Source organism: Lacerta agilis, chromosome 2, assembly GCF_009819535.1.
Source record: "Lacerta agilis isolate rLacAgi1 chromosome 2, rLacAgi1.pri, whole genome shotgun sequence".
NCBI lineage: Eukaryota > Metazoa > Chordata > Lepidosauria > Squamata > Lacertidae > Lacerta > Lacerta agilis.
The window spans coordinates 2352698-2376825 of NC_046313.1; the positions used below are offsets into that span (position 1 = coordinate 2352698).

Below are 24128 nucleotides of genomic sequence, written 5' to 3' on the forward strand. Positions count from 1 at the left end.
TCATCATCCTTCGCTTCACCCAATTTTGTTTGTAACGCTTCCATTTTCTTCTAGTCGTGAGAGTGGAGGATGGGGGGGGGGCTCACAAGTGGAGTAGCCTAGGGCCTCTCTTCATCTAAATCCGGCCCTGCACAGCCCCCCACCCCACCCCCCAGGGCTGCCCTCAGGCGGTGGTGGGATCCGCACAAGCAGCAGATCCCGAGGGAGATTTGCATTCCCCCGCCCCGCCTTGTGACGGACGGAGATCTCCACAATTCACCCGCTTCTCCCACAGCAGGGAGGGAAGCGGGCAGTGCCGCCTCAGGCGCCGAAAGCGCTCTGCCTGTGGGACCCCCACCTGCTCCATGCCCCCCTCAGAGCATTCACGCCTTTGATGTACCTACAGCGAGTTAGGAAAGGAAGGCCGGACCGCGAAGGGCCGCTTCTCACCTAACATCCCGAATGCTTCCATTCCGGGCAGCGGGAGCATCATTCTCAAAAGCTACCTTCGCGGGGGCGGGGGCGGGGGCGGGGACACGAGGCGCGCCGAGAGCCTCGCGCGGGAAACCGGGGGGCGGAGCCCAACTGGCGCCGCGCACCTGCCGCGAGCCGCGCGTTCGAAAGCAGCGGCGGGAGGCAGAGAAGCGAGTGCGCACGCGCGCTGGGGGCGGGAGAGGACGCGCACGCCTTGGGAGGGGAGCGCCGTTTGCCTGGCGAGGCCTGCGTGTAAGCCGCGTTTTCCAAGGGCCTGCAGGCCGGGCGGGGGGGGGGAGGAGGGGGCGACGCTTTTTCCTTAATGTTGTCATAATGCTGCAGTTGTTTTGTAAGCCACCTTGGGAGGGAAACCCTGTGAAGAGGTGCAAGGGCGCTAAAAGGGCCGCGTATAATTTCTGTGTATGAACGAAAAGGTGGTTTTGTCAGATAAAAGTAAGAGAGGGAAAAGCGGGGGGGGGGGGCTAAGAGAATTATTATTAAAAGCACAGAGATATAAGCATCTTCCCAGAGCCCATGTTTATTTTCTCCGGGCCTCCCCTGCTCTCTCTCCATCTTAGTCTCACAACAACCCTGTGAAGTAGGAGAGGCGGAGATGCAGTGACTGGCCCAGGACCACCCAGTGAATCCTGCAGTTGCTATTCTTGCAAAAAGGGGAACGGGTTTCCTCTTAATTCTTTTATACATATATATAAAATTGCATTGTTAAATCTAAAACTCATGAGCTGCCTTTAGAGTTCCCTATTGCACTGAGAAAAATAGATTACAGTAGTTGCTAACTCTAGAATAAGCTATCCTGATACCTCAAACGTTTCAAAAGAAATGGAAGTGAACTGCTGTCCTGTAATGTACAAGCCTCTTCCAGGCAGGGGCCAATCCAGCAAGTAACTTGTGTTTTAAGTTGCTGGCCCTGTGCCACAGGATTGTTGTTAGGACATGATAAGGTAAAAAAATAATACTGGTTAACCTTGGGTTCTCCAGAAAAAGGGTTGCTTACTTGAATAAAATATTGGGACTCTGCATAATCGATCACATGACATGGCACACCCACCCACCCACCCATTTGAATGGGAATTTTCTTCAACTTCACAGGCCCCAGGCCCCTCAAATATTTTATTGGTAGAAAGGGACCTCAGCTCCTACCCTAGGAATTGGCTCTTAGGCCTTCCTATTACTTACCCTGGCCGTTGCCCATACTTGCTCAGGCTGATAGTTGAAGTTCAGCAACACACCTGCTGTAATAATTAGTCATGAATAGAAAAAGAAATTGTGTGCATCAAACTGGGCTCTCCCTCTGTTCATTGTCAGTTTTTTTAAAAGTTAATAGATGAACATGTTTGTTTTTTCTTTCTGTGCTTTTCTTGCTGTTCCTGATCGTCCCAGCTGTGCTAGGAATAGAATAATACTGTACTCCGAATTCAGACTGAGCAGAAAACAGAGACCAACAATGAGTCAAAAGGTATATTTTACACAGTTTTAAAGAATATTGGTGATTATGCTACCAGGGCAGAGCAGGACTTTGGCAGCTTAGATCCTCTTTGATTACATTTTTCAGCTTTCTCTAAGGTGTATGTTGAGTTTACATAACTGAGGTAACTTAAAAATCTTTGGTACTAGCATAACATTTTCCATTATCAGTAACGCAACTTGAGTGTTCTCCCATCTTGGTTTTGATGAACATTAAAAATGTGTACATTCCAATGCCACTTACATTTAGATGTCCAGACTTTCTACAGTGCTAGTGGTGTTGGGCTTAAATGAGTTGAGGAACTTGAGCACAATGTGTGACGACTCACACATTCTCCAGCAGGATGTTACCTTCTTTGCTGAGGCAAAGGTTGCTAGAAGACCTATACTTTACATAAGCATCTCACTTGCTGTCCCCACCCCAAAAAATTGCAGAACACAGAAGAGTTGCACTTTTCTGTACTCCTTGTTCATATGGCTCAATTGTTGTGGATGACAAGTGTCTGTTAATGAAAGAGTATGAAAGTGAGGTTTTCCACACTTACTGAATTTGCAACCCATCTTGGTAAGTGTACTGCAGACATTGGCTGTGCATTCAGTGTAAACACCTACCCCATTTAAACTGTCTTTCCTAATACAGTGGTACCCCGCTAGACGAATGCCTCGCAAGACGAAAAACTCGCTAGACGAAGGCATTCGTCTAGCGGAAGGCTGCCCCGCAAGACGAAAAAGTCTATGGGGCTGCCTCGCAAGACGAAAAATGTTCGTCTTTTTTTTTTCCGTTTTGCAGAGCGCGGCTGTCATTGCCGCTCCGCAAGACGAAAAACCCGCTAGACGAAAATTTTCGCAGAACGAATTATTTTCGTCTAGCGGGGCACCACTGTAGTTGATCATATTATTGCATGGCAAGTAAGACTTGCTACCAGGCAGGGAAGCTTTACAGAAGCTGCAGTTTTGGGGTGTTTTTGTTTTTGTTTTGAACACGTTTAGCTCCTAGAAAGTGGGGCTTCTGTGTCTTCCATTGCTACAGCCCTACACCATCATATCACCATTGCAAACCCCACTGAGTTGAAAAACAGATGGTGGTGTGATGGGGGGAAACGAGGCGAAATCTGGTGTGTGCACAAGCCCTCATATACACAAATTAACACAGCCTTCTGCACAGTTGCACCTCCCCAGTGCAATGCCCTCCCATCAGATGTTAAGGAAATAAACCACTTTCTGACTTTTAGAAGACATCTAAAGGCAGCCCTGAATAGGGGAATTTTTTAATGTTTGAATTAATTTTTAATACCTTACGGTGTTGTAATTTGTTAGAAGCCGCTCAGATTGCCTGGGGTAACCCAGCCAGGTGGGCAGCATTTAAATTATTTATTATTATTATTATTGGACAGGAAATGGAGAAATCCCATTTTTTTAGGGAAGACGGGTGGCCTGTAATTCCAGCTTTGGCAAAAGTATAAAACTGTGTTTAAAATAATTGCCTCAAAAATACTGGCTTCTTGTGCGAAGAGAAGAAAAACAAGTAAGCCCATTAGGAAGGAAATACTAATTATTTTTGTTATTTGTAGGGAAGACAGGGTTCGTTACTTGGTTTCTGTATTACCCATTATGAAAGCTCAATAAAGCAATAAGGTGTATGTATTTTTTAAAAAGTTTCCCATGTTTTTTTCGTAGCATTAGCCAGGTGCTTTTGTGTCTCTGGTGGGAATGTGCTATAAAAGTGTGTATGCAGATAGGAGATTACACGTTTGCTTTTTGGTACTGTAAGGTCCGCTGGGTGGTTGCTCGTGAGTAAACAGCCAAAACTGCATCCTGTCTTTTAGCAGTTTTATTGTGCATACTATTTACAGTGCAGAGCTACAAGTTCATGTCTGTATCAGTCACTCACAGAATCCGGGAGTGGCCCCTTCCGGCTGTGACCCCAACATAAGAGTTTCGTTATACGAAATCTCCACCTCCCCTCCTTATGTTTCACCCCTCTGCGCACTTGGGGTGCTGGAAATGGCGTATCTCCCTCCTCGCCCACTGAGCAAGGGGAGTGCAAGGTCTCTCCAACATCCCCAGAGCCTCTGTTCTCCAGCCTCTGAGCTGCCTGCCCCTCCCCACTGGAGACATCGCTGCTTCCTCTGCTGGAGGAGGAGGTGCTGCTGGTCAGGTGGGGTCGGGGCTCTCTGTAACATCCCAAAAGCCCTTCCACTAACCTGCACTGAGCCGGGGACAGTTCCCTGACAGGTACAGTCATTCATGAGCTTTTAGAATCAAGTGGGAAAATTGAAGGGAAATAATTGCTCCATATATATGAGACTAGTTTATGTACATCTAATCTCTGTATGACCAAGTTTGCTTCTTAACCGAAATGATTTTTGTTACCTTCTGGTTTCTGATCTTTAGGGCAGATATTATATCTCAGAGACTCAGCAGCATGGTTACCATAGCTTTGCACAAAATTCCATCAGTTTCTCTAATCTGGAGATGGAAGACAACTATGGCAAGTACCAATTTTTTCTTTCTTATTTTTGTGCTGATAACTATTCCACAGTTTTGATTCTGTGTAGGAGTCTGTTTCAAATATTCAGCTGTGAAGCTCACTAGATGACAAAATGAGGCAATAAAACATTGTGATCCATACAAAACTCTGCTGTTGGATAAATGATTTATACTTAAGCACAGCATACATTTACTTAGCAATATACAATATGTTATGAGCATGTTTTATTGTTTATCTTCCTACTAGATTTGGTCACGGGACACAGGTGGCACTGTGGGTTAAACCACAGAGCCCAAGGCTTGCCGATCAGAAGGTTGGCAGTTCGAATCCCCGCGACGGGGTGAGCTCCCGTTGCTCGGTCCCTGCTCCTGCCAACCTAGCAGTTCGAAAGCACGTCAAAGTGCAAGTAGATAAATAGGTACCGCTCCGGTGGGAAGGTAAACGGCGTTTCCGTGCACTGCTCTGGTTCGCCAGAAGCGGCTTAGTCATGGTGGCCACATGACCCGGAAGCTGTATGCCGGCTCCCTCAGCCAGTCAAGCGAGATGAGCACCGCAACCCCAGAGTCGTCCGCGACTGGACCTAATGGTCAGGGGTCCCTTTACCTTTTTACTAGATTTAGTAGTTATTTCTCAGTGCAGTTGGGGAGATTCAGCACTGGGCGATACGGGGGCTGGAGGGTGGCACTTTGTCCACTGGTGAGATTTAGTTCATAGAGCATATTGATGGTAATAATTATAGAAGGAAAGGAAAGCAGTTTACACCTGATGAGTAAAAGACCAACTCCAGACCTACTAAGAGGTTTCTCCAACCCCTTCTGGTTTTGACAAATGTAAGACAAACTCTGTGTGGGTTTCTTTCATAACTGTAATAGGATTTTCATGTTTTCTGAAGTGAAAGCGCAGAGGAACCTGCAAAATGTGCAATATGATGCTCTGTAGCAAAGTCTTAATACAAAGGCACTCAAACCAAGACCCACTTGTCTTATGAGACCATTGGGAAAAATGTAGCCATACCTCTTCAATTTCCTTGAATAACTCTTTTAATTGGACTATCTAATTGAGTAGCTTCAGGGATTCAGTTCCTTGGAACTTGCGCTTTATTTCAGAAATGTGCTCATTAATGTCTACAGCAGTCTTGCACCACTGACTACATTTTCTTTGTTTAGTACCCTAATCACCTAAATTTTTCAAGTGAGTGTAATTAGCCACTAAACCTGAAGTACCGTATATACTCGAGTATAAGTCGACCCAAATATAAGCCGAGGCACCTAATTTCCCTACAAAAATGTGGGAAAGCTTATTGACTCAAGTATAAGCCGGTTCGCCTTTGCCACTGTGGTAGAGGAGGAACGAGCAGCCCAAAGCAGCCCTTTGGGCTGCTCCTTCCTCTTCCTCCTTTGCTGCTGTGGAGCTCACCCCGTTGCAGGGTTTCGAACCACCATTCTTCTGATCAGCAAGCCCTAGGGCTCTGTGGTTTAACTCACAGCGCAATGTTCCCTTGTGTTATACAGAGAAGGCTGGGATCCTGTCCTGTTTAAGCAGGAGCCAGGGAAAGTGAGCACCTGTGGGGTTTTAATACTTCCTTAAGGAATGGTTGACTTGAGTATAAGCCGAGGGCAGCTTTTAAAGCACAAAAAGTGTGCTGAAAAACTAGGCTTATACTCAAGTATATACGGTAATTCTGCAGTTAAGGAATACTGAGAACCAAAAGCTTTTCTCAGTTATCTGATTAATTTCAATATGTTAGTGTGTTCCCACAAAGCATGCTTCCATCTTTGTTTTTTTCTAGTTGATTCTTCAGATCCTGATAAACTAATGCAATGTCCATATGACAAGAATCATAAAATCAGGGCATGTAGGTTCCCCTACCACCTTGTCAAGTGTCGTAAGGTAGGAAATGTAGATTCTATTATTGAGTATGTCAAGCCTGTATCTTGTTGCCTAAGAACATAAGAAGAGCTTGCTGAATCCGGCCAATAGCCAATCTAGCTGGAGGGGGCCCAGGAGGGACACAGCTGCTCCAGCAGCAAACCCCACACTGCTTTTTCAGGCAGTACTGGGTCTGCGGATGCCAGCCGCGTTCCTCTCAGATGCCCTCGGGACACAGTTGCTCTGGCATCCATCCAGCCCCACAGTGTGCCCCGCACCCTAGCTGTCTCTCTCTCACACACACCCCAGGCGCCAGCAGGGCTTGCTACACCCCTGGAAAGAGGCAGAGGCAGCCCACCCCACTTGCTCGGATGAAGGCAAACGTTCAGGCAAGTAGAAGACAGAGCACCCTCTCAGGCTCCCTCTGCCAGGGCCAGGGCCGGGCTGCGGATGGAGTGGGCAGGAGCTCCTTCGCCCGAGCAAGTGGGCAGTCACCATCCCTTCTTCCTGGTTGCTCCCTACCTCCACAGCTCAGCCACTTTTCCAACCTTTTTCAGGGTTATTTCAGACATCATGATACATCACTGTATTGCAATGGTTAGCTGGTGATACACCATATTTACTTGAACCTAATGCTCACCTTTTTTGGCCAAATTATGTTGCAAAAATAATTTGCAAAATAATAATAATAATAATAGTAATGCAAAAACTGCATTAGATTCAACAGCACATTAGGCTCGAGTAAATGTGGTTTTACAATGTTGGAAAACCAGATATCACTCAGCCCTACTTGGGGCACTCCTACTTTCCACATTCCTCTTTTGGAAGAAATGTCCATTTATTCCTCCTCTCTGCTTCTTGTTATCTAACCAGTTTCTGATTGAGCTAAGTGGACTTATGGGTCTTTGAAAGCTTTGTTGAAAAGCTTTTTGATATACTGTGTCAGCTGGATCACCTCTGTCTATACGCTTGTTGAAACTTGGGATGTGTCAGTGCTGTTACTCTTTGCAGTTGTAAGATGAATTTTATCAACTGAAGGACATTTAAAAAAAGACATTGTGGAGATAATGGGAGGGAGGTTTCAGTCTAAGTGCACACCAGCCATCTGACCTTTTTTTCCATTCATTTCCAGAACTACATAATGGGTAGAGAGATCTTGGCGGCTAACAGATTGAGGTTGAATCCTGACAAGACAGAAGTACTGTTCTTGGGGGACAGGAGGAGGGCAGGTGTGGAGGATTCCCTGGTCCTGAATGGGGTAACTGTGCCCCTGAAGGACCAGGTGCGCAGCCTGGGAGTCATTTTGGACTCACAGCTGTCCATGGAAGCGCAGGTTAATTCTGTATCCAGGGCAGCTGTCTACCAGCTCCACCTGGTACGCAGGCTGAGACCCTACCTGCCCGCGGACTGTCTCACCAAAGTGGTGCATGCTCTGGTTATCTCCCGCTTGGACTACTGCAATGCGCTCTATGTGGGGCTGCCTTTGAAGGTGACCCGGAAACTGCAATTAATCCAAAATGCGGCAGCTAGACTGGTGACTGGGAGTGGCCGCCGAGACCACATAACACCGGTCCTGAGAGATCTGCATTGGCTCCCAGTACGTTTCCGAGCACAATTCAAAGTGTTGGTGCTGACCTTTAAAGCCCTAAACGGCCTCGGTCCTGTATACCTGAAGGAGCGTCTCCACCCCCATCATTCAGCCCGGACACTGAGATCCAGCGCCGAGGGCCTTCTGTCTGTTCCCTCACTGCGAGAAGCAAAACTACAGGGAACCAGGCAGAGGGCCTTCTCGGTAGTGGCGCCCGCCCTGTGGAACGCCCTCCCATCACAGGTCAGGGAAATAAACAACTACCTGACATTCAGAAAAAACCTGAAGGCAGCCCTTTTTAGGGAAGTTTTTAATGTTTGATATTGTTGTATTTGGTTTCTGTTGGAAGCCGCCCAGAGTGGCTGGGGAAACCCAGCCAGATGGGCGGGGTACAAATAATAAATATTATTATTATTATTACAATACTTGGTACTAGGATATATAAACCTTGCAATTGCAAGGTGGACTCTCCTTCCTTGGAGGGTTTTAAGCAGAGACTGTATGGCCATCTGTCATATATGCTTTAATCAATATTCCTGTATTGCAGGGGGTTTGGGCTAGATGACCTTCAGGGTCTGTCCCAACTATACAGTTCTGTGATTCTGTGAAGGACGTTTTGGTCAGGCCCAGTGGAAAGGTAGACATTTCCCAGCCATAAAGGCCTGGTTTGTGCATAATACGAAGCAGTGTTTTGTTTGAATGTCCAAACCCAGCCCAGCAGACTAACCACGAGAGTGCTTGCATGTCTAAGCAACTCTTGCAGATGCTTTTTCTGGAAAAGCCCTTGTTTCTAACTTGGCTTGAAAGCAGGCTCTTCTCCCACCCCATTCCTCCAGGGGAAGCCCTTGCTCACAAGCTAGACAAAGCCACCTGCTTTGTGAAGAGAAAAACTACAATGGACCCAGGCCCGTCTTAGAGGGATCCGCCGCCCTGGCGCAGCGATCCCTCGGCGCCCCCAGCCTGCCGCCTCTCCGCCCGCCTCCCTCCCGCGCTGGCCGCCCCTCGGGAGGGGGGGTGGGCGAGCGGGGGATGAGGGGCGTGGCGTTGGAGCGGGCGCCCGCGCTCCCGCGGGCGGAGGATGAGGGGCGGGCGGACGGGCGCTCGCGCACCGGCGGGCGGGCGGGCTGCAAGCCGGCGGGCGGGCGGGCTGCAAGCCGCCGCCCTCGCCTCCCAGAGCCCCAGCTGGAGTGCTGGAAGGTCGCGCAAAGCCCTGCGCCGCTTCAGCACTCCAGCTGGGGCTCCGGGAGGCGAGGGCGGGCGGCTTACAGCCCGCCCGCCCGCCGGTGCGCGAGTGTCCGCCTGCCCGTGGGGGCGGGGGCGGGTTGGGGAGGGGGAGCCCGGTATGCCGGTGGGCTCGCGGGGGCGCCCCTGGGGTGCCCGGCGCTCTGGCGCGCCGCGCCACCGGCCTCTATGGATGAGACGGCTCTGAATGGACCATGCTGCTGTCTTTAAGTAACATATATGCTGTTAGTTAAGGCATTGGTTAACTGATACCCAGCTAGCCTGATTGTTTAATCTCTTTACAATAAAACAATTAACTATTGGAAAGAAAAACACCACTGACGTTTCACAGCATGCATACACAAATCAAGACTTCAAGCTGCTAGGGCAGAACTCCTGATTTCCTGGTTGATTTGCATGTTTGTTTTCAGTGAGCCTATCGGTGTGTTGTGTACTTGTTCTACAGCTAATAACTTTTGCCATGCACATAATCAGGGTTGTCCGAAATATACGTACTGTATATAGTTTGATAGTTCTGTATTGCATAGCTTTAAAATAAGATAGCCGTGTCTTTGTTTTCTAGAACCATCCTGATATAGTACAGCAACTGGTCACATGCCCATTTAATGCCCGTCATCAGGTCCCCAGAGGAGAGATCAGTCAACACATATCAAGCTGTGATGACAAAAGGTGCATTGAGCAAGACATTGGTAAGAAATTTTTCAGTATGAATTAATGGCTGGCAGCTGCCCCTTACCTTGACTTTTAACATTTCAAAGGGATTGCTCTCAGTCTTCTATAATTTCTTTTTGAATCTATAACACATGTTTGTGGTGCCTATTTGATTGTGATTTGAAGTAGTATGGGTAGAATAATATTTTTTTCTTGCTGAGTGTGCAGGCTTTTTCAGCACCTGGCTTCATCAGGCTAATTACTCACATTAAGATGGAACCTACTTGGCATTTGAGTTAATATGAGACAATAAGGGACAGGGTCATAAAAACTGTGGGTAACTCACACCTCCTGTTCACTAGATGTTTGAGGTCTCTTCTCCAGCAGGTAAGTTTGGCTATGCAAAGATGGACAAGATATAAAAGAACCAATACAGCCTGGACAGCTTTGAACACAAAGCTGGGTTCAAACCCCCAATCGTAGCCATGAAGAAAACTTGGCCTTACAGGGCCAGCGCAGGCATAATTGTGGCCGACCTCTTGTTAGACTCCTGCCGCCCACCACAGCTTTGCCGCTCAGTTTACAAAAATGTTATCTGTGCTTGGTCATTAAAGGATTGGGAAGATGAAGATCAGGGTGTTTGGAAATTAGGTCCATTTTTCTGTCATGCCCGTAGCCAAGGAAGGGCTGTGCTCTTCTAGAAAAGGCAGGCTTGGTGCCCAGCACTGCGTTGGGCACTTCATAAAATGCTTTTTCTCACAAAGAAACTTCTTTCATTTAGCAAGCCACGGGGAAAGCCGCAGAAGAGAGGTTAGTGTGGTAAGCTCCTGGCAATCTCCTCCATGCGAAGAAGACTGGGATAGAGGTGAGACTCTATGTTTGTGATACTTTGCTAGAGTATCTGCAAGGGCCCGTCCCCTCCTGAAACTGTAATGATCTTAGTAAGAAGGAATGCTTTTTTCAAACACCTGTTCTGCCCCAGCCATTATTTTCCATCACCTGTGCTGGGAAGAAAACGATATGTTGTACAACTTGAGGTAAATTACTTAATTAAATGGCTGTGTTTGCTCAGGCAGCACTGCATCAGTTGTATTCTCCTTAGTAAAGTCTGGTGTTTATTCCATGCTTCTCGTGTGTGGCTTCAGTAATATTTTTGTTTTCCTTGACAGACGTAGCAGGCCAGTCAAACACTGTCTTCATTTGGGGCACAAGCCACCATGGTGAGGCAAGCAGGTAAAGTTGGGTTATCCAGCACTGCTAAGATGAAGGTCATATTCATCTTTTCCTTCCTTTGCGCTTGTTTGTTGTGGACAGAGAACTAATTCTTTTTTTAAAAAAATTATTTGGGGAGTTACCATGAACAAAGTAAGCTTTTGCTTACACTTGTGGGGGGGATATGCATCCTTCAGATCTTTGCATAGGTCTAACGCATGAGGGAGAGTTTTGATGAGTGTTGTGTCTCTTTTTCTATATTGAGAATGGCAGTGTGCAGTACAACCTAACGGTAGTTTCACTCCTCTTGCTCTGTGCGGGGTGGCTTCTCTCCTTTTCTGGAGGTACAAATGATAATTATTTCTTTCACTACTCAGGAAGGACAAGCTTGTCTTTCCTCCATTGTGTGGGTTGGCAGGATGACAGCTCTCGTGATGCTGAGGCTTGTCTCATGTAGTCTTTTTTGTGCTGTCTGCCCCCACCCACCCCCAAACACTCACTCACACAGCTCAATCTTCCCCAAATTGGGTCAGATGGGAGTTGTAATCCAAAGCTTCTGGGGGGTGCCAGGTTGGGGAATACTGAATTATAGCTAACTGGATTACTGTGGAAGCTTCTGACGTCCTGCCCAAGCAGCACAATTGCATAGCAGGAACCAAATCCAACCAGGAACCTGCAGAGAGCCATGACTTAGCCTCAAGCAGCAGTTAAATCAAAGCACTCTCAGTGCACCTCATCCCTGTCTAGAAGCCTGTCCAAAGTGGTCTGTGCTGCTTCACCTGATTGCAAAACGTGTTGAGGTGAGATGGACCTCAGAGGGGAGGTCATTCCAGAGAACTGGAGCTGCCAGAGAGAAAGCCCTCCCATGGGCCTCCACACCACGAACCTCATTGGGCACGGAGACACCAAAAATGCCCCCCATAAAACTTGTAAAGCACATGCAGGTCGATGTGAAAGGAGGCATTCTTTCAGATGTCTGGAATTAAATCTTTCAGGGCCTTAATTCTCATCATAGGCACCTTAAATCAGGCCCAGAAGACAGTCGGCACCCAAAGAAGTTGCTTCAAATAGGTATCATATGCAGACCATCAGCCGCACCCATTAACACCCTGTCTGCTGCATTTTGCACCACTTGCAACCTCAATACTGTTTTCAAGGGCAGTGCCATGTAGAGTGAATTGTGGTAGTCCAGCCTGCAATTTCTCAGGGCATGGATAACCAGCTAAGCTATAGCTGTTCAAGGAAGGCCTTAGCTGGCAAACCAAGCAAAGCTAAAACTGCCTAAGCTTCCAGTGACATACCGTATTTTTCGCTCCATAGGACGCACCTCATTTAGGCGCACCTCATTTTTAGAGGAGAAAACAAGAAAAAAATATTTTTCTGGTTTTCCTCCTCTAAAAGCCCTGTTTTTTGTTTTTTTGAGGATCAGCTAAAAGTTTGGCAGCTTTTTTTGCAAAGGGAAAAGCCCTGGCTTTTTTGAGGATCAGCTAAAAGTTTTGCAGCTGTTTTTGCAAAGGCAAAAGGCCTTTTTTTAAGGATCAGCTAAAAGTTTTGCAGCTGTTTTTGCAAAGGCAAAAGGCCTTTTTTTGAGGATCAGCTGAAGGTTTTGCAGCTTTTTTTGCAAAGGGGAAAAAGCAAAGCTCCTTTTGCAAAGGGGGAAAAGCAAATAGGAAAAGCCCCATTTTTATGGGGTTTAACTCACATTTCTGAAAAAATCTTAAGGAAGGGGAGCCATTTCTACTGTTTCCAGACAGATAATCTAATCAGCCAGTCCCATGTCGCTGGGGAAACAAACAACCTCCCTCTGCAGCACATTCAACAAAGGAGGGCGGGGCTGAAAGGGAGCCGGGACTCTTATCTCTCTCCAGATCTCTTGCTGATCAGCTGCTGAGCGGGGTCCTTTCAACACTCCCTTTTCTCTTTGTAAAATAAAAAGCACAATCTGCTTTTGGCCCCTGGGCAATTCAGCTCCAGGGACCACCATTCGCTCCATAAGACGCACAGGTATTTCCCCTTTTTAGGAGGAAAAAAGTGCGTCTTATGGAGCGAAAAATACGGTAGGTGGCTTCAGGACAAGTCCCAAGCTACAAATCTGTTGTTTCAAGGGAAGTGCAATGCTGTCTAGAGCAGGACATCTCCCCAAATCATGGACAGTGCCTTCCATTTTTTAGTTTGAGTTTCTTAGCCTCACCCAGCCCATCATATTTATCATAATTGTTTTTGACTTCTTCCTTTCCCTTCACCTGGACGGCTTAAAAAATAAAGTGTTAAAAAACAGGTTACAAATAGATATTTCAGGTGTCAAAGACCAGGGTTTTATTTGTTACCCTTCTGTTTAACATTATTGAGATACCAGAGAGCTGTTGCAGTGAAATTATTAAGTGTGATCTATTATCTGGAAGCTCCCAATGGACTTCTCTGCTATGTATTCACTGAGTGACCTTCAACAAGCCACTCTCTCAGCCTTAATTCTCCATCTCTAATATGGGAATGATGCTGCCCAAAGGATTACTGTGTGCGTGTAGTAGATGGCACTGGCAAATCTGTTTTTTCAAACACATATTTTAGAGCAGATGCTGCAGGAGTGGCCTGTATGCTAGAATTCATGATGCCGCGTTGGTTTGGTTTGCTTCTTAATGGATTTTGTTTCTAAGTTACTTCACGTGTGTGAAATAAAAAGGAACACATTAATTTTTCATTCCTTCTCTCCCCCTGCCCCACAGTTCTGGATCAAGTCCAGCTGTAGGACATAAGAACCACCTAGCTTCAGGACTACGAGCTCCCAGGTCCCTGCCACATGTACTACCATGGAAGAATAGTAAGTGACACTGGAACTGTATCCACAGTCTACATTGGACCATGAGGTCCCCTGCCACTTTAGTGTGGCCCCTTGGTTATTGCTAGGTGGGTGGAACCAGAGCAATGGATGTAAATTTGACCTTAGTACAGTAAGCTACTTTCTATACCCCCTTGCATACCCCTCTCTATCTTCCATGCAGACAAGCAAGAGGCATCATCACAGCTCAGTATCACATTCCATCCTGGCAAAAACATTCCAGGTGCAAAGCAGGGTCAATGAAGGGAAGAATTCTGAGGGCCAGAGAGGTCTGGAGGGTTGCATTTTAGTCTGAGGTTCCCCACCCTGGCTTAGTGTTAAATCTAAAATCAGGCTTATCTCTCCCAGGCAAGCAGCAAGTGGTAAGTCATAGAAGAAACAGAACACAGGCTTGTGAGTTTGGGGTAAGACAAACCGTGAGGCCAGGTTCACACATAACTAAGACAGCCATGGCTTGGCCCCTGTTAGTTCAGCGGCATTTTGCCCATTGATCGTATATATGAATGGGAATGTTGAATGAAGAGTTTTAGTTTTGCTCTAGTCTTAACTGGACAAGAGAGGGCACTGTTTGCCTCTACCTCCTGACAAGCAGCTGCCTTGAAATACAAGTTTAGAAGTGCTTTGGAAGAAGCCTGTCTGGGAGCATAAATAGTATCTGGTATTTAAGTGAGCCCAAAACATTTGTGGGGGTTTTCAGTATCCCCTCCTGCTAAATTCAGTGGCAGCTTTGTGGTGAACAGCTGCATTAGGTTTACAAAGTCTCCTCTTCAGATCTCATGTGCAGTAACAACCAGGAATGTGTGTGCATGGAATTATTTTTGTCCCCTTCCTGGGTGAAGCGGCTGAGCAGCTCAGCATTCCTCTCCCCACCCCTTGTCCTATCCCTGTGGTGACAAAATGCCCCTTCCCTCTTAAGGGTTGTGGATACAAGGAGAAGTGTGAAGGTCTTTCCATTCTTCTGTTTTCAGGACTTCAGCTTCTTCCCATGGAATATATCAAATCAAATTTTATTAAACGGTCACAGACCAAATCGTCCCCCATAGAATATATGTGAATGTACTCTTTTTCATGCAAGACTAATAAATATGGTGGCAGTTCCTATGCTAACAGCTGTAGTAACTAAATTGGTGGCAACATGCTGTAGCTTTCTGCAGTGACTAGTGAGTTTTCCCCAGCTGTGCCCTCTCTGTGCTGAGAGTGGAGGCAAGAGTAGAGGCAGTGCTCCATAAAGGACAGGGGGGGGGGAACAGAGAAATTAATTCTCGTGTGTGTACACCTATCTATAATAATTCCTTATGCAAGACTTCCTGCTTTGTCTGAAAAAATGACAATCACTTAATATTATCATTAGGGTCCAGTGTGTTGAACTACCCAAGAGAATATGCAGTACTGCACTTGAAACCCAGTCTTGCTAATGTCAAAAGCTATTAACCCTAAAAAGTTTTATTTTCCTGCTGTTTGCTCATGAGAGGCTGATAAAGGATGGACAGAACACTCCCAACTATCCAACTTACATAAGTAATAAAACAGGCTGGTCAAAATAAATAAATTGCAGGCTGGAAATGCAGCCAGCTGGCAAATATGAACAGGTTATTATTTTTTAAGTTGCGCAGCAGCATTCATGTTAAAAATACCTCTGGAGCTACAGTCACTTTTTATAATAAAAAATGTGGAAGTTAAGTACTCCTGCTATACTTATCTAAGCTTTTCCTTAGAGCTAAGGGGGTAGGAAGGATCTGCAGCAGCCAGCCACCACTCTTGCTGTGGCCAGCAAAGTGCTGCCCAAAGGTTTTGGTTTGAAATAGGGGTGTCCCCTCTCTAAATTTGTCACTCTTTAGGTTACTGAGAGATGGAGCTCCATGTTGCAGCCTCTGCAATGCTGCCCTGCCTCTTCCCTTCTACTCTGTTGGAGCACCTAAGAACAATAGAGCCTGGAAATATTCTTTATTTGCCCCAGGCTAATGACTAATTCTGAAGATGCTTCATTTCAAGGGACACATTTCTTTCCTTGTCCACCTGGGGGAGATCATGGCAATGAAGAGGTGGAAGAACATGAGTTCTGCTTTCTAATATGAAATTATCCCATCTTTCTTGACAATAGCTTTATAGGAAGAACTGGGAAATGCTATGAGCAAATATTTGAGGTATATGCAGGCGCGGTCAAAGAAAGGAGCAGGAGCTTGGCATAAATAGGAAAGAGTTTTCCTTGGACCACCTTCCTGAGGGTGAGAAGTGGCTTTTAAAACATACAGAAAGACTAGAGGGAGACACCTCTGATCTGAAGCCTGACCTACTTGTTGATTCATAAGTCCTCTTAAAACCTCTCCACATTTTTATACCCAGCTTCAAATTCTGCAAAGTGCCCTTTAGCTTGTCTTCTGATGTGTGTGCACAAATCACCTTCTGCTCTGGTTGTGTGGAGCCAAGTTAAGTGAAAAGGAAGTGAAAGGCATTAATGTAGTCTTAAGTTAATCAACCCCTTCATGGATCACTGCCTTGTCGTGGCGAAGGGGCTTGAATTACTCAGGGAAGCTATGGACAGGTTAAGATGGACAGGTCATAGTGGTGAGTTTGGACCAAACGTGATCCACCTGGAGAAGGAACTGGCAAGCCGCTCCAGTATCCCTGCCAAGAAAACTCCATGGACAAAGACAACAGGCATATAAAAGATATGACGCTGGAAGATGAGCCCCTCAGGTCGGAAGGCGTCCAACATGCTACTGGGGAAGAGCGGAGGACAAGTACAAGTAGATCCAGAGCTGATGAAGCGGCTGGGCCAAAGCCGAAAGGACGCTCAGTTGCGGATATGCCTGGAAGCGAAAGGAAAGTCCAATGCTGTAAAGAAAAGTATTGCATAGGAACCTGGAATGTAAGAACCATGAACCTTGGTAAGCTGGATGTGGTAAAAAATGAGATGGCAAGAATAAACATTGACATCCTAGGCATCAGTGAACTAAAATGGACAGGAATGGGCGAATTCAGTTCGGATGACTATCATATCTACTACTGTGGGCAGGAATCCCGTAAAAGAAATGGAGTGGCCCTCATAGTCAACAAAAGAGTGGCGAAAGCTGTACTGGGATGCAATTTCAAAAATGATAGAATGATCTCGATACGAATCCAAGGCAGACCTCTTAACATCACAGTAATCCAAGTTTATGCACCAACTACCAGTGCTGAAGAAACCGAAATTGACCAATTCTATGAAGACTTACAACACCTTATAGAAATGACACCAAAGAAGGATGTTCTTCTCATTATAGGTGATTGGAATGCTAAAGTAGGGAGTCAAGAGATAAAAGGAACAACTGGCAAGTTTGGCCTTGGAGATCAAAACGAAGCAGGGCAAAGGCTAATAGAGTTCTGTCAAGAGAACAAGCTGGTCATCACAAACACTCTTTTCCAACAACACAAGAGACGACTCTACACATGGACATCACCAGATGGGCAACATCGAAATCAGATTGATTATATTCTCTGCAGCCAAAGATGGAGAAGCTCTATACACTCACCAAAAACAAGACCTGGAGCTGACTGTGGCTCAGATCATCAGCTTCTTATAGCAAAATTCCAGCTTAAACTGAAGAAAGTAGGAAAAACCACTGGGCCAGTAAGATTCAATCTAAATCAAATTCCTTATGAATACACAGTTGAAGTGAAGAACAGGTTCAAGGATTTAGATTTGGTGGATAGAGTACCTGAAGAACTGTGGATGGAGGCTCGTAACATTATACAGGAGACAGCAACGAAAACCATCCCAATGAAAAAGAAATGCAAGAAAGCAAAGTGGCTGTCCAATGAGGCCTTACAAATAGCGGGGGAGAGAAGACAAGCAAAATGCGAAGGAGATCGTGAAAGATACAGGAAATTAAATGCAGATTTCCAAAGAATAGGAAGGAGAGACAAGAGGGCCTTTCTAAACGAGCAATGCAAAGAAATAGAGGAAAATAACAGAATGGGAAAAACCAGAGATTTATTCAAGAAAATTGGAGATATGAAAGGAACATTTCGTATAAAGATTAGCACAATTAAGGACAAAAGTGGAAAGGACCTAACAGAAGCAGAAGACATCAAGAAGAGGTGGCAAGAATACACAGAGGAATTATACCAGAAAGATATGGAGGTCTCATACACCCCACGTAATGTGGTTGCTGACCTTGAGCCAGACATCCTGGAGAGTGAAGTCAAATGGGCCTTAGAAAGCCTTGCTAACAACAAGGCCAGTGGAAGTGATGATATTCCAGCTGAACTATTTAAAATTTTAAAAGAGGATGCTGTTAAGGTGCTACACTCAATATGCCAGGAAGTTTGGAAAACTCAGCAGTGGCCAGAGGATTGGAGAAGATCAGTCTACATCCCAATCCCAAAGAAGGGCAGTGCCAAAGAATGCTCCAACTACCGCACAATTGCACTCATTTCACACGCTAGCAAGGTTATGCTTAAAATTCTACAAGGCAGGCTTAAGCAGTATGTGGACCGAGAACTCCCAGAAGTGCAAGCTGGATTTCGAAGGGGCAGAGGAACCAGAGACCAAATTGCAAACATGCGCTGGATTATGGAGAAAGCCAGAGAGTTCCAGAAAAACATCTACTTCTGCTTCATTGACTATGCAAAAGCATTTGACTGTGTCGACCACAGCAAACTATGGCAAGTTCTTAAAGAAATGGGAGTGCCGGATCACCTCATTTGTCTCCTGAGAAATCTCTATGTGGGACAAGAAGCTACAGTTAGAACTGGATATGGAACAACTGATTGGTTCAAAATTGGGAAAGGAGTACGACAAGGCTGTATATTGTCTCCCTGCTTATTTAACTTATATGCAGAATTCATCATGCGAAAGGCTGGACTGGATGAATCCCCAACCGGAATTAAGATTGCCGGAAAAAATATCAACAACCTCAGATATGCTGATGATACTACCTTGATGGCAGAGAGTGAGGAAGAATTAAAGAACCTTTTAATGAGGGTGAAAGAAGAGAGTGCAAAATATGGTCTGAAGCTCAACATCAAAAAAACTAAGCTCATGGCCACTGGTCCCATCACCTCCTGGCAAATAGAAGGGGAAGAAATGGAGGCAGTGAGAGATTTCACTTTCTTGGGTTCCATGATCACTGTAGATGGTGACAGCAGTCACGAAATTAGAAGACGCCTGCTTCTTGGGAGAAAAGCAATGACAAACCTAGACAGCATCTTAAAAAGCAGAGACATCACCTTGCCGACAAAGGTCCGTATAGTTAAAGCTATGGTTTTCCCAGTAGTAATGTACGGAAGTGAGAGCTGGACCATAAAGAAGGCTGATCGCCGTAGAATTGATGCTTTTGAATTATGGTGCTGGAGGAGACTCTTGAGAGTCCCATGGACTGCAAGAAGATCAAACCTATCCATTCTCAAAGAAATCAGCCCTGAGTACTCACTAGAAGGACAGATCCTGAAGTTGAGGCTCCAGTACTTTGGTCACCTCATGAGAAGAGAAGAATCCCTAGAAAAGACCCTGATGTTGGGAAAGATGGAGGGCACAAGGAGAAGGGGACGACAGAGGATGAGATGGTTGGACAGTGTTCTCGAAGCTACTAACATGAGTTTGGCCAAACTGCGAGAGGCAGTGAAGGATAGGTGTGCCTGGCGTGCTCTGGTCCATGGGGTCACGAAGAGTCGGACACGACTGAACGACTGAACAACAACAAAGTTAATCAAGGAGATAACATAAGCAGCTGGGTTGAGTCATGGTGCAGTTGAAAGTACCTTAGAGTAGTTCTGTATTTTAAACTGCCCCATTAGGCACACTGTTTTTAGAACAGCAATTAAAACATCCCCTCTTTTTCCATTTTTCAATTCATAAAATTTAATCATCTAGAAAAGAATTGCCTAGCAGGACTCGTGTTTGTGTCACATTTTGTCCACATTCTTTAGGAAAGCAAAACTCAGTACTATAGAGTACAGTATATAAAATTTTAAACCTCTAAGCTATTGTCAGCTTTGGGCTGTCACTAGTTCTGCATTTTCTTGAAGGATGGAAATAATAAAGCTTTCCATGTGTCCAGAGGAATGTCATCTTGGTCCCTGATTCTGAGAATGGAAAATACCTGTATCAATAACCCCTACTCTGCACTGATAAATCCCATTGGCCTGCTGATAATCTAGGCTTGATGGGTGTTTGGCAGAGTTAAATCTCTTAAAATGGATGGCTTTGAAAGGAAGATACCTCAAACACAGTGGAAAATTCAGTAGTTCAATATCAAACTTTCAGAATCCCAACTTTGTAAATATGTTATTTAGGTGGTCTGAATACCTTGTTCAGGTTAAATCATTGGTGCTCAGAGGTAAAGCAGTTAAATGTATTGTGCTTGTTTTTTATCCAAGAAGATGAATTTGCCTCTGGATTTTACTCCTCACATGTTGTTTAGTACCTGTCTCAGTTTGATAGCCTTGCTACCATCATATGGCTCTTTTCTTGAATTACACTAGAACTGCTACTACAATTTCAGTTTAGCAAGAACTCCTCAGAGAATGCATTCTTTGCCTGAAGTTAAATCCAGAAATAGTGTGACAGAGCTCATTTTGTTCAAGTAAACTGCAAAACCCTTACCCAGCTTCCCCAGCTCCTCATATGGCTGTAAGAAGGTATAAATTCTGTTGTCTTGCAATGCATATCAACAAAGAGTGGTACAGATTCTGTTTGCTTGCAGTTTGAGTGTTTAACCTGCTGGGATATTTTTGCCCTTCGTGCATATCTCTGTGAGCAAGTAAACTATGAGAAGGATTGGTGGTGCTGTTTTGAGATAATGGCCTTTATGTTAGTGGGATCACAAAGCCATTTTGCCTGACACATTGTGCGTGGATTATCATGGCTTCTATTTTAGGGCCTAAAATTGTTTCCTTTTTATTTAATTGCAGATGCTGCAAATTGAGGACCATGGCAGAAGCTATCCCTTCCAATCACTGGAAATAGTTAAAAAAAAACCTTCAGATGAGGATTTAGGAGGAATTCCCGGGGGGGGGCACTTAGCACACAATCAAAACTGGTGATGATGTTCTGAGCTGACCTAATTATTTTTACTGTGTTGAGTTTGCTTGTTTTTCAAAAGAAATCATCAGATCAAACGACTGGTCTACTTCATCCCTTCATGCCCATGTGGTTGTTGATCACCTCTGCCACCAGTGTCTAACTTTTGCCACTTTGCCTGGAGAGGATTGAAGAATGCCCCCCATAGTAAAATGCTTCCTGTCCATTGGAAATGGCACTGACTTTTAAAGGGCAGGTTGAAATTATAAAGTGGTACAATCCATGCCTGTGATGTTGCTGCCAGATCTGTCTTCTTTGCCATCCACCTTTAGATGCTTGGATCCCTGAAAGAGACTCAGGAGTAGGATGAAAGAGCACAACATATACAAGTCTGTGCTCTCTTGCTGACACCTGTTAACCTTTCATGGCATGCCAAGGAATTATCTGGAAGTCATCAGGAAACAGTGACATCATCATTTGGATGCTCCCCAGCTGGCATAGGCAGAGAGCTGACACGGGACGGGTGGAGTTATTTCCCATTAATCTGTGTGACAGTAACCCTGGCCATTGCAGTCCATTCCCTGGCATGCATAAAGAGTTGCTTTAGTTCACATCAGTGGTGAAGCCTTGCTATCATAATCATAAAGCCGATCCCATGAAAAGGTGCTTTCTTTGAGAAATGCCGGGCTTTAATTTTCATTTCTGAAAGAATTTTGGCAAATACACAATTTGGCCACTGATAGTTCCTTTTCTTTATCAGGGATACTTCAATAGAAGGGGCATGTTTAAAAATTGCTGAATAAAAATGAGTGGTTTATTTGGAAAATTTAAATATTCACCCCAAACAGCTGTGTTGTCAAGTTTAAGCCCCCAAATACTTCCCAGCTACCTTTGTAGATTTTTTTCTGTTGGCATGGTAATTCTAGATCCTGAGGAAATGGTTACTTTTATTTCTGTTGAATAGTTAAATTTATCCCTTTTTTGACAGTGTTTCTGCAAAAAGAAATTGGCTGTAAAGAATTTAAAAGCAATTATTAAAAGAATTCTAGGTAATAATATGTTGTTGCCTCATTGATCTCTAATTCAAGAAAGACCACTTACCGGTACTCTGAAAACTGGTAAAGGCTAGTGGGATCAGTGTTGCTATTATGACATTTTTGAGTTTGGACTGCCCCCACTTTTATTTTAAAGTGTTAACATGTATTGCTTCGTTTAAATTCAAAACTTGGGAAGCAGGGCCTGCTGCATTTGGGAGACCCTCTTGTTCATTCTTCTGAGTTGGGCCCTGGACAGACCTTTGCCCCAAAGTCCTGCTCTGACTGGCCCGCAGGGTGGTATCCTGTAGCCCTCTTTCAAATGTTTCCAGGACTGGCACTTTGGGGGTTGGTGTTGTGGAGCCTTAGCAGAGAGAGGAAGGCTGCCAACCTATGGTGCCTCCTGTCCTGACCCTTGTGTTCTTCCTTGTTGTGAGTGCTTCTTGCCTCCCCCTGCGTGAGCAGGCAGGGAGTCACAGAAGCAAGCAGCACTAACGGCCAGAGAAAATGGGCCAACCAGTGAGCAACAGAGGTGAGAAGGTGGTAATCCCACCAAGGGCATCTTGCCCAAGCACACTCCAGAGCCTAGATCTGGCACTCTGCTTGGTACTTAAATGGGTTGTAATTCAAGCTTCTAGCCCATTGTGTCTTGACAGCCTGGAGTAGGTTTAGCTGTTTGCTTGGGAAAGGGAAATTGTGATGTCGGGGAGGGACAAAAAGAGCAGCATGTTTAGAAATGCCTCTGGACAGGGACAGTTTAGCAGCCCCCAATTATTGTTCAGCTACAAGTCAGACATAGAATGGCAACTCTGCTCCTAGACCTCTTAACACTCGCTGTTGGGGAATGGTAAAAGTGAGAGGAGAGACAAACCATAGAGAAGGGAGCTAGAGCAATCAATACCAAGCAGGGTATTGTATCCTCTGCATCTGGGAAATTGCACAGCTATTCCAAGTTGTTTTCTTTTACAGTGGTACCTCGGGTTAAGAACTTAATTCGTTCTGGAGGTTCATTCTTAACCTGAAACTGTTCTTAACCTATAGCACCATTTTAGCTAATGGGACCTCCCGCTGCCGCTGCGCCACCAGAGCACAATTTCTGTTCTTATCCAGAAGCAAAGTTCTTAACCTGAAGCGTTATTTCTGGGTTGGCGGAGTATGTAACCTGAAGCGTATGTAACCCGAGGTACCACTGTATCTGATTTTATCAGTGGGGGGGGGGGACCAAACATGAACATGAAAAAAATGAGAGGTGTTTTCCTTTTGCTCCACGTCTTTATAAATTACTTGGATGAAGGAGTTGAGATGCTCATCCCACTTACAGATGGCACTAAACTGGGAAGGGTAGCTATTGCTGCAGAAGACAGAATTGGGATTCAATATGACCTTAACAGATTGTAGATTCACAAAATGAATTTTAATAAGGACAAAATGTAAGGTGCTACACATAGGAAGAACCTGCTGCACAAATATAAGATGAGGGACACCTGGCTTGCAATCGTACATATGAAAAGGATCTAGGGATCTTAGTAGACCACAAGCGTAGCATGAATCAACAGTATAATGCAAAAGCAAATGTATTCATTGCTGGTATAGAATTAAACCTGTTTTACATGTAGAAGGCAACTATCCACCAGCTATCGTAGAACTGAACTGCTTTACTTCTTACTAGATCCAAATCGGGAAAATTAACTACGAACCCCCAAATTTGGGATCCTTTCCAAACCGGTGCCAAAGCTTGGCAGATTTTTTGCAGCAAAAAAGTTTGACACAGGTTTGGAGGTGTTATAAGAATTTAAGGTCTCAAATATATAAATTAAATGTTCATAAATTTACAAGGCAACCACATAGATAAGTATGTAAACCACGTGTCTGAAATAGTCCATGAGCGCAATCCTGAAGCCATTTTGACTCTCCCAAATTGACCTCAAATGTTTCTCTGCGAGGAGGAAGGAAATGGGAAATCCTCTCCATTGCCTTGTGCTTACCTGTCTTTGTGTATGGATAGGGTGAGCCTGAGACCTGGATCCAGGAACTACCGGTAAGTATTTAGCATCTCAAGAGGAATGGCCAGGCTGCCCAGGTAAAGCAATCAAGTGACCATTGTCAGTATCCTGCCAGGCAGGATTTCTGTTGTAGACCACCCCCTGTGACATATTTCTGCTGTAGCCCGCCTCCTCCTGTGATGTATGTATGATGTTTTGGGGGGTAGTCTTGCTCTGGGGGGGGGAGCCTCTCCCAGCTGTCAAAAGAAAGAGAGCAGGGAG

At 45.2% G+C, this 24128-nt stretch overlaps 1 protein-coding gene across 1 annotated transcript; it reads left to right on the forward strand.

Moving 5' to 3' along the window:
* The first annotated feature begins 634 nt into the window (after window positions 1-634).
* LOC117039780 (gametocyte-specific factor 1-like) lies at window positions 635-20807 on the forward strand. The gene is made up of 9 exons (XM_033136970.1): window positions 635-705; window positions 1855-1930; window positions 4333-4429; window positions 6219-6319; window positions 9691-9817; window positions 10561-10644; window positions 10949-11012; window positions 13715-13809; window positions 20722-20807. Exons 2-9 carry the CDS (start codon window positions 1919-1921, stop codon window positions 20733-20735), a joined length of 594 nt encoding a protein of 197 aa, XP_032992861.1. The 5' UTR covers window positions 635-705; window positions 1855-1918; the 3' UTR covers window positions 20736-20807.
* The last annotated feature ends 3321 nt before the right edge of the window (window positions 20808-24128 follow it).

What these genes read in the sequence shown, in the direction of transcription:
- LOC117039780 (XM_033136970.1), top strand. An exon ending in GGAGATGGAAGACAACTATG is followed by an intron (nt 4,430 to 6,218) that starts GCAAGTACCAAT and finishes GTTTTTTTCTAG; the next exon opens with TTGATTCTTCAGATCCTGAT. An exon ending in GTGCATTGAGCAAGACATTG is followed by an intron (nt 9,818 to 10,560) that starts GTAAGAAATTTT and finishes TCTTTCATTTAG; the next exon opens with CAAGCCACGGGGAAAGCCGC.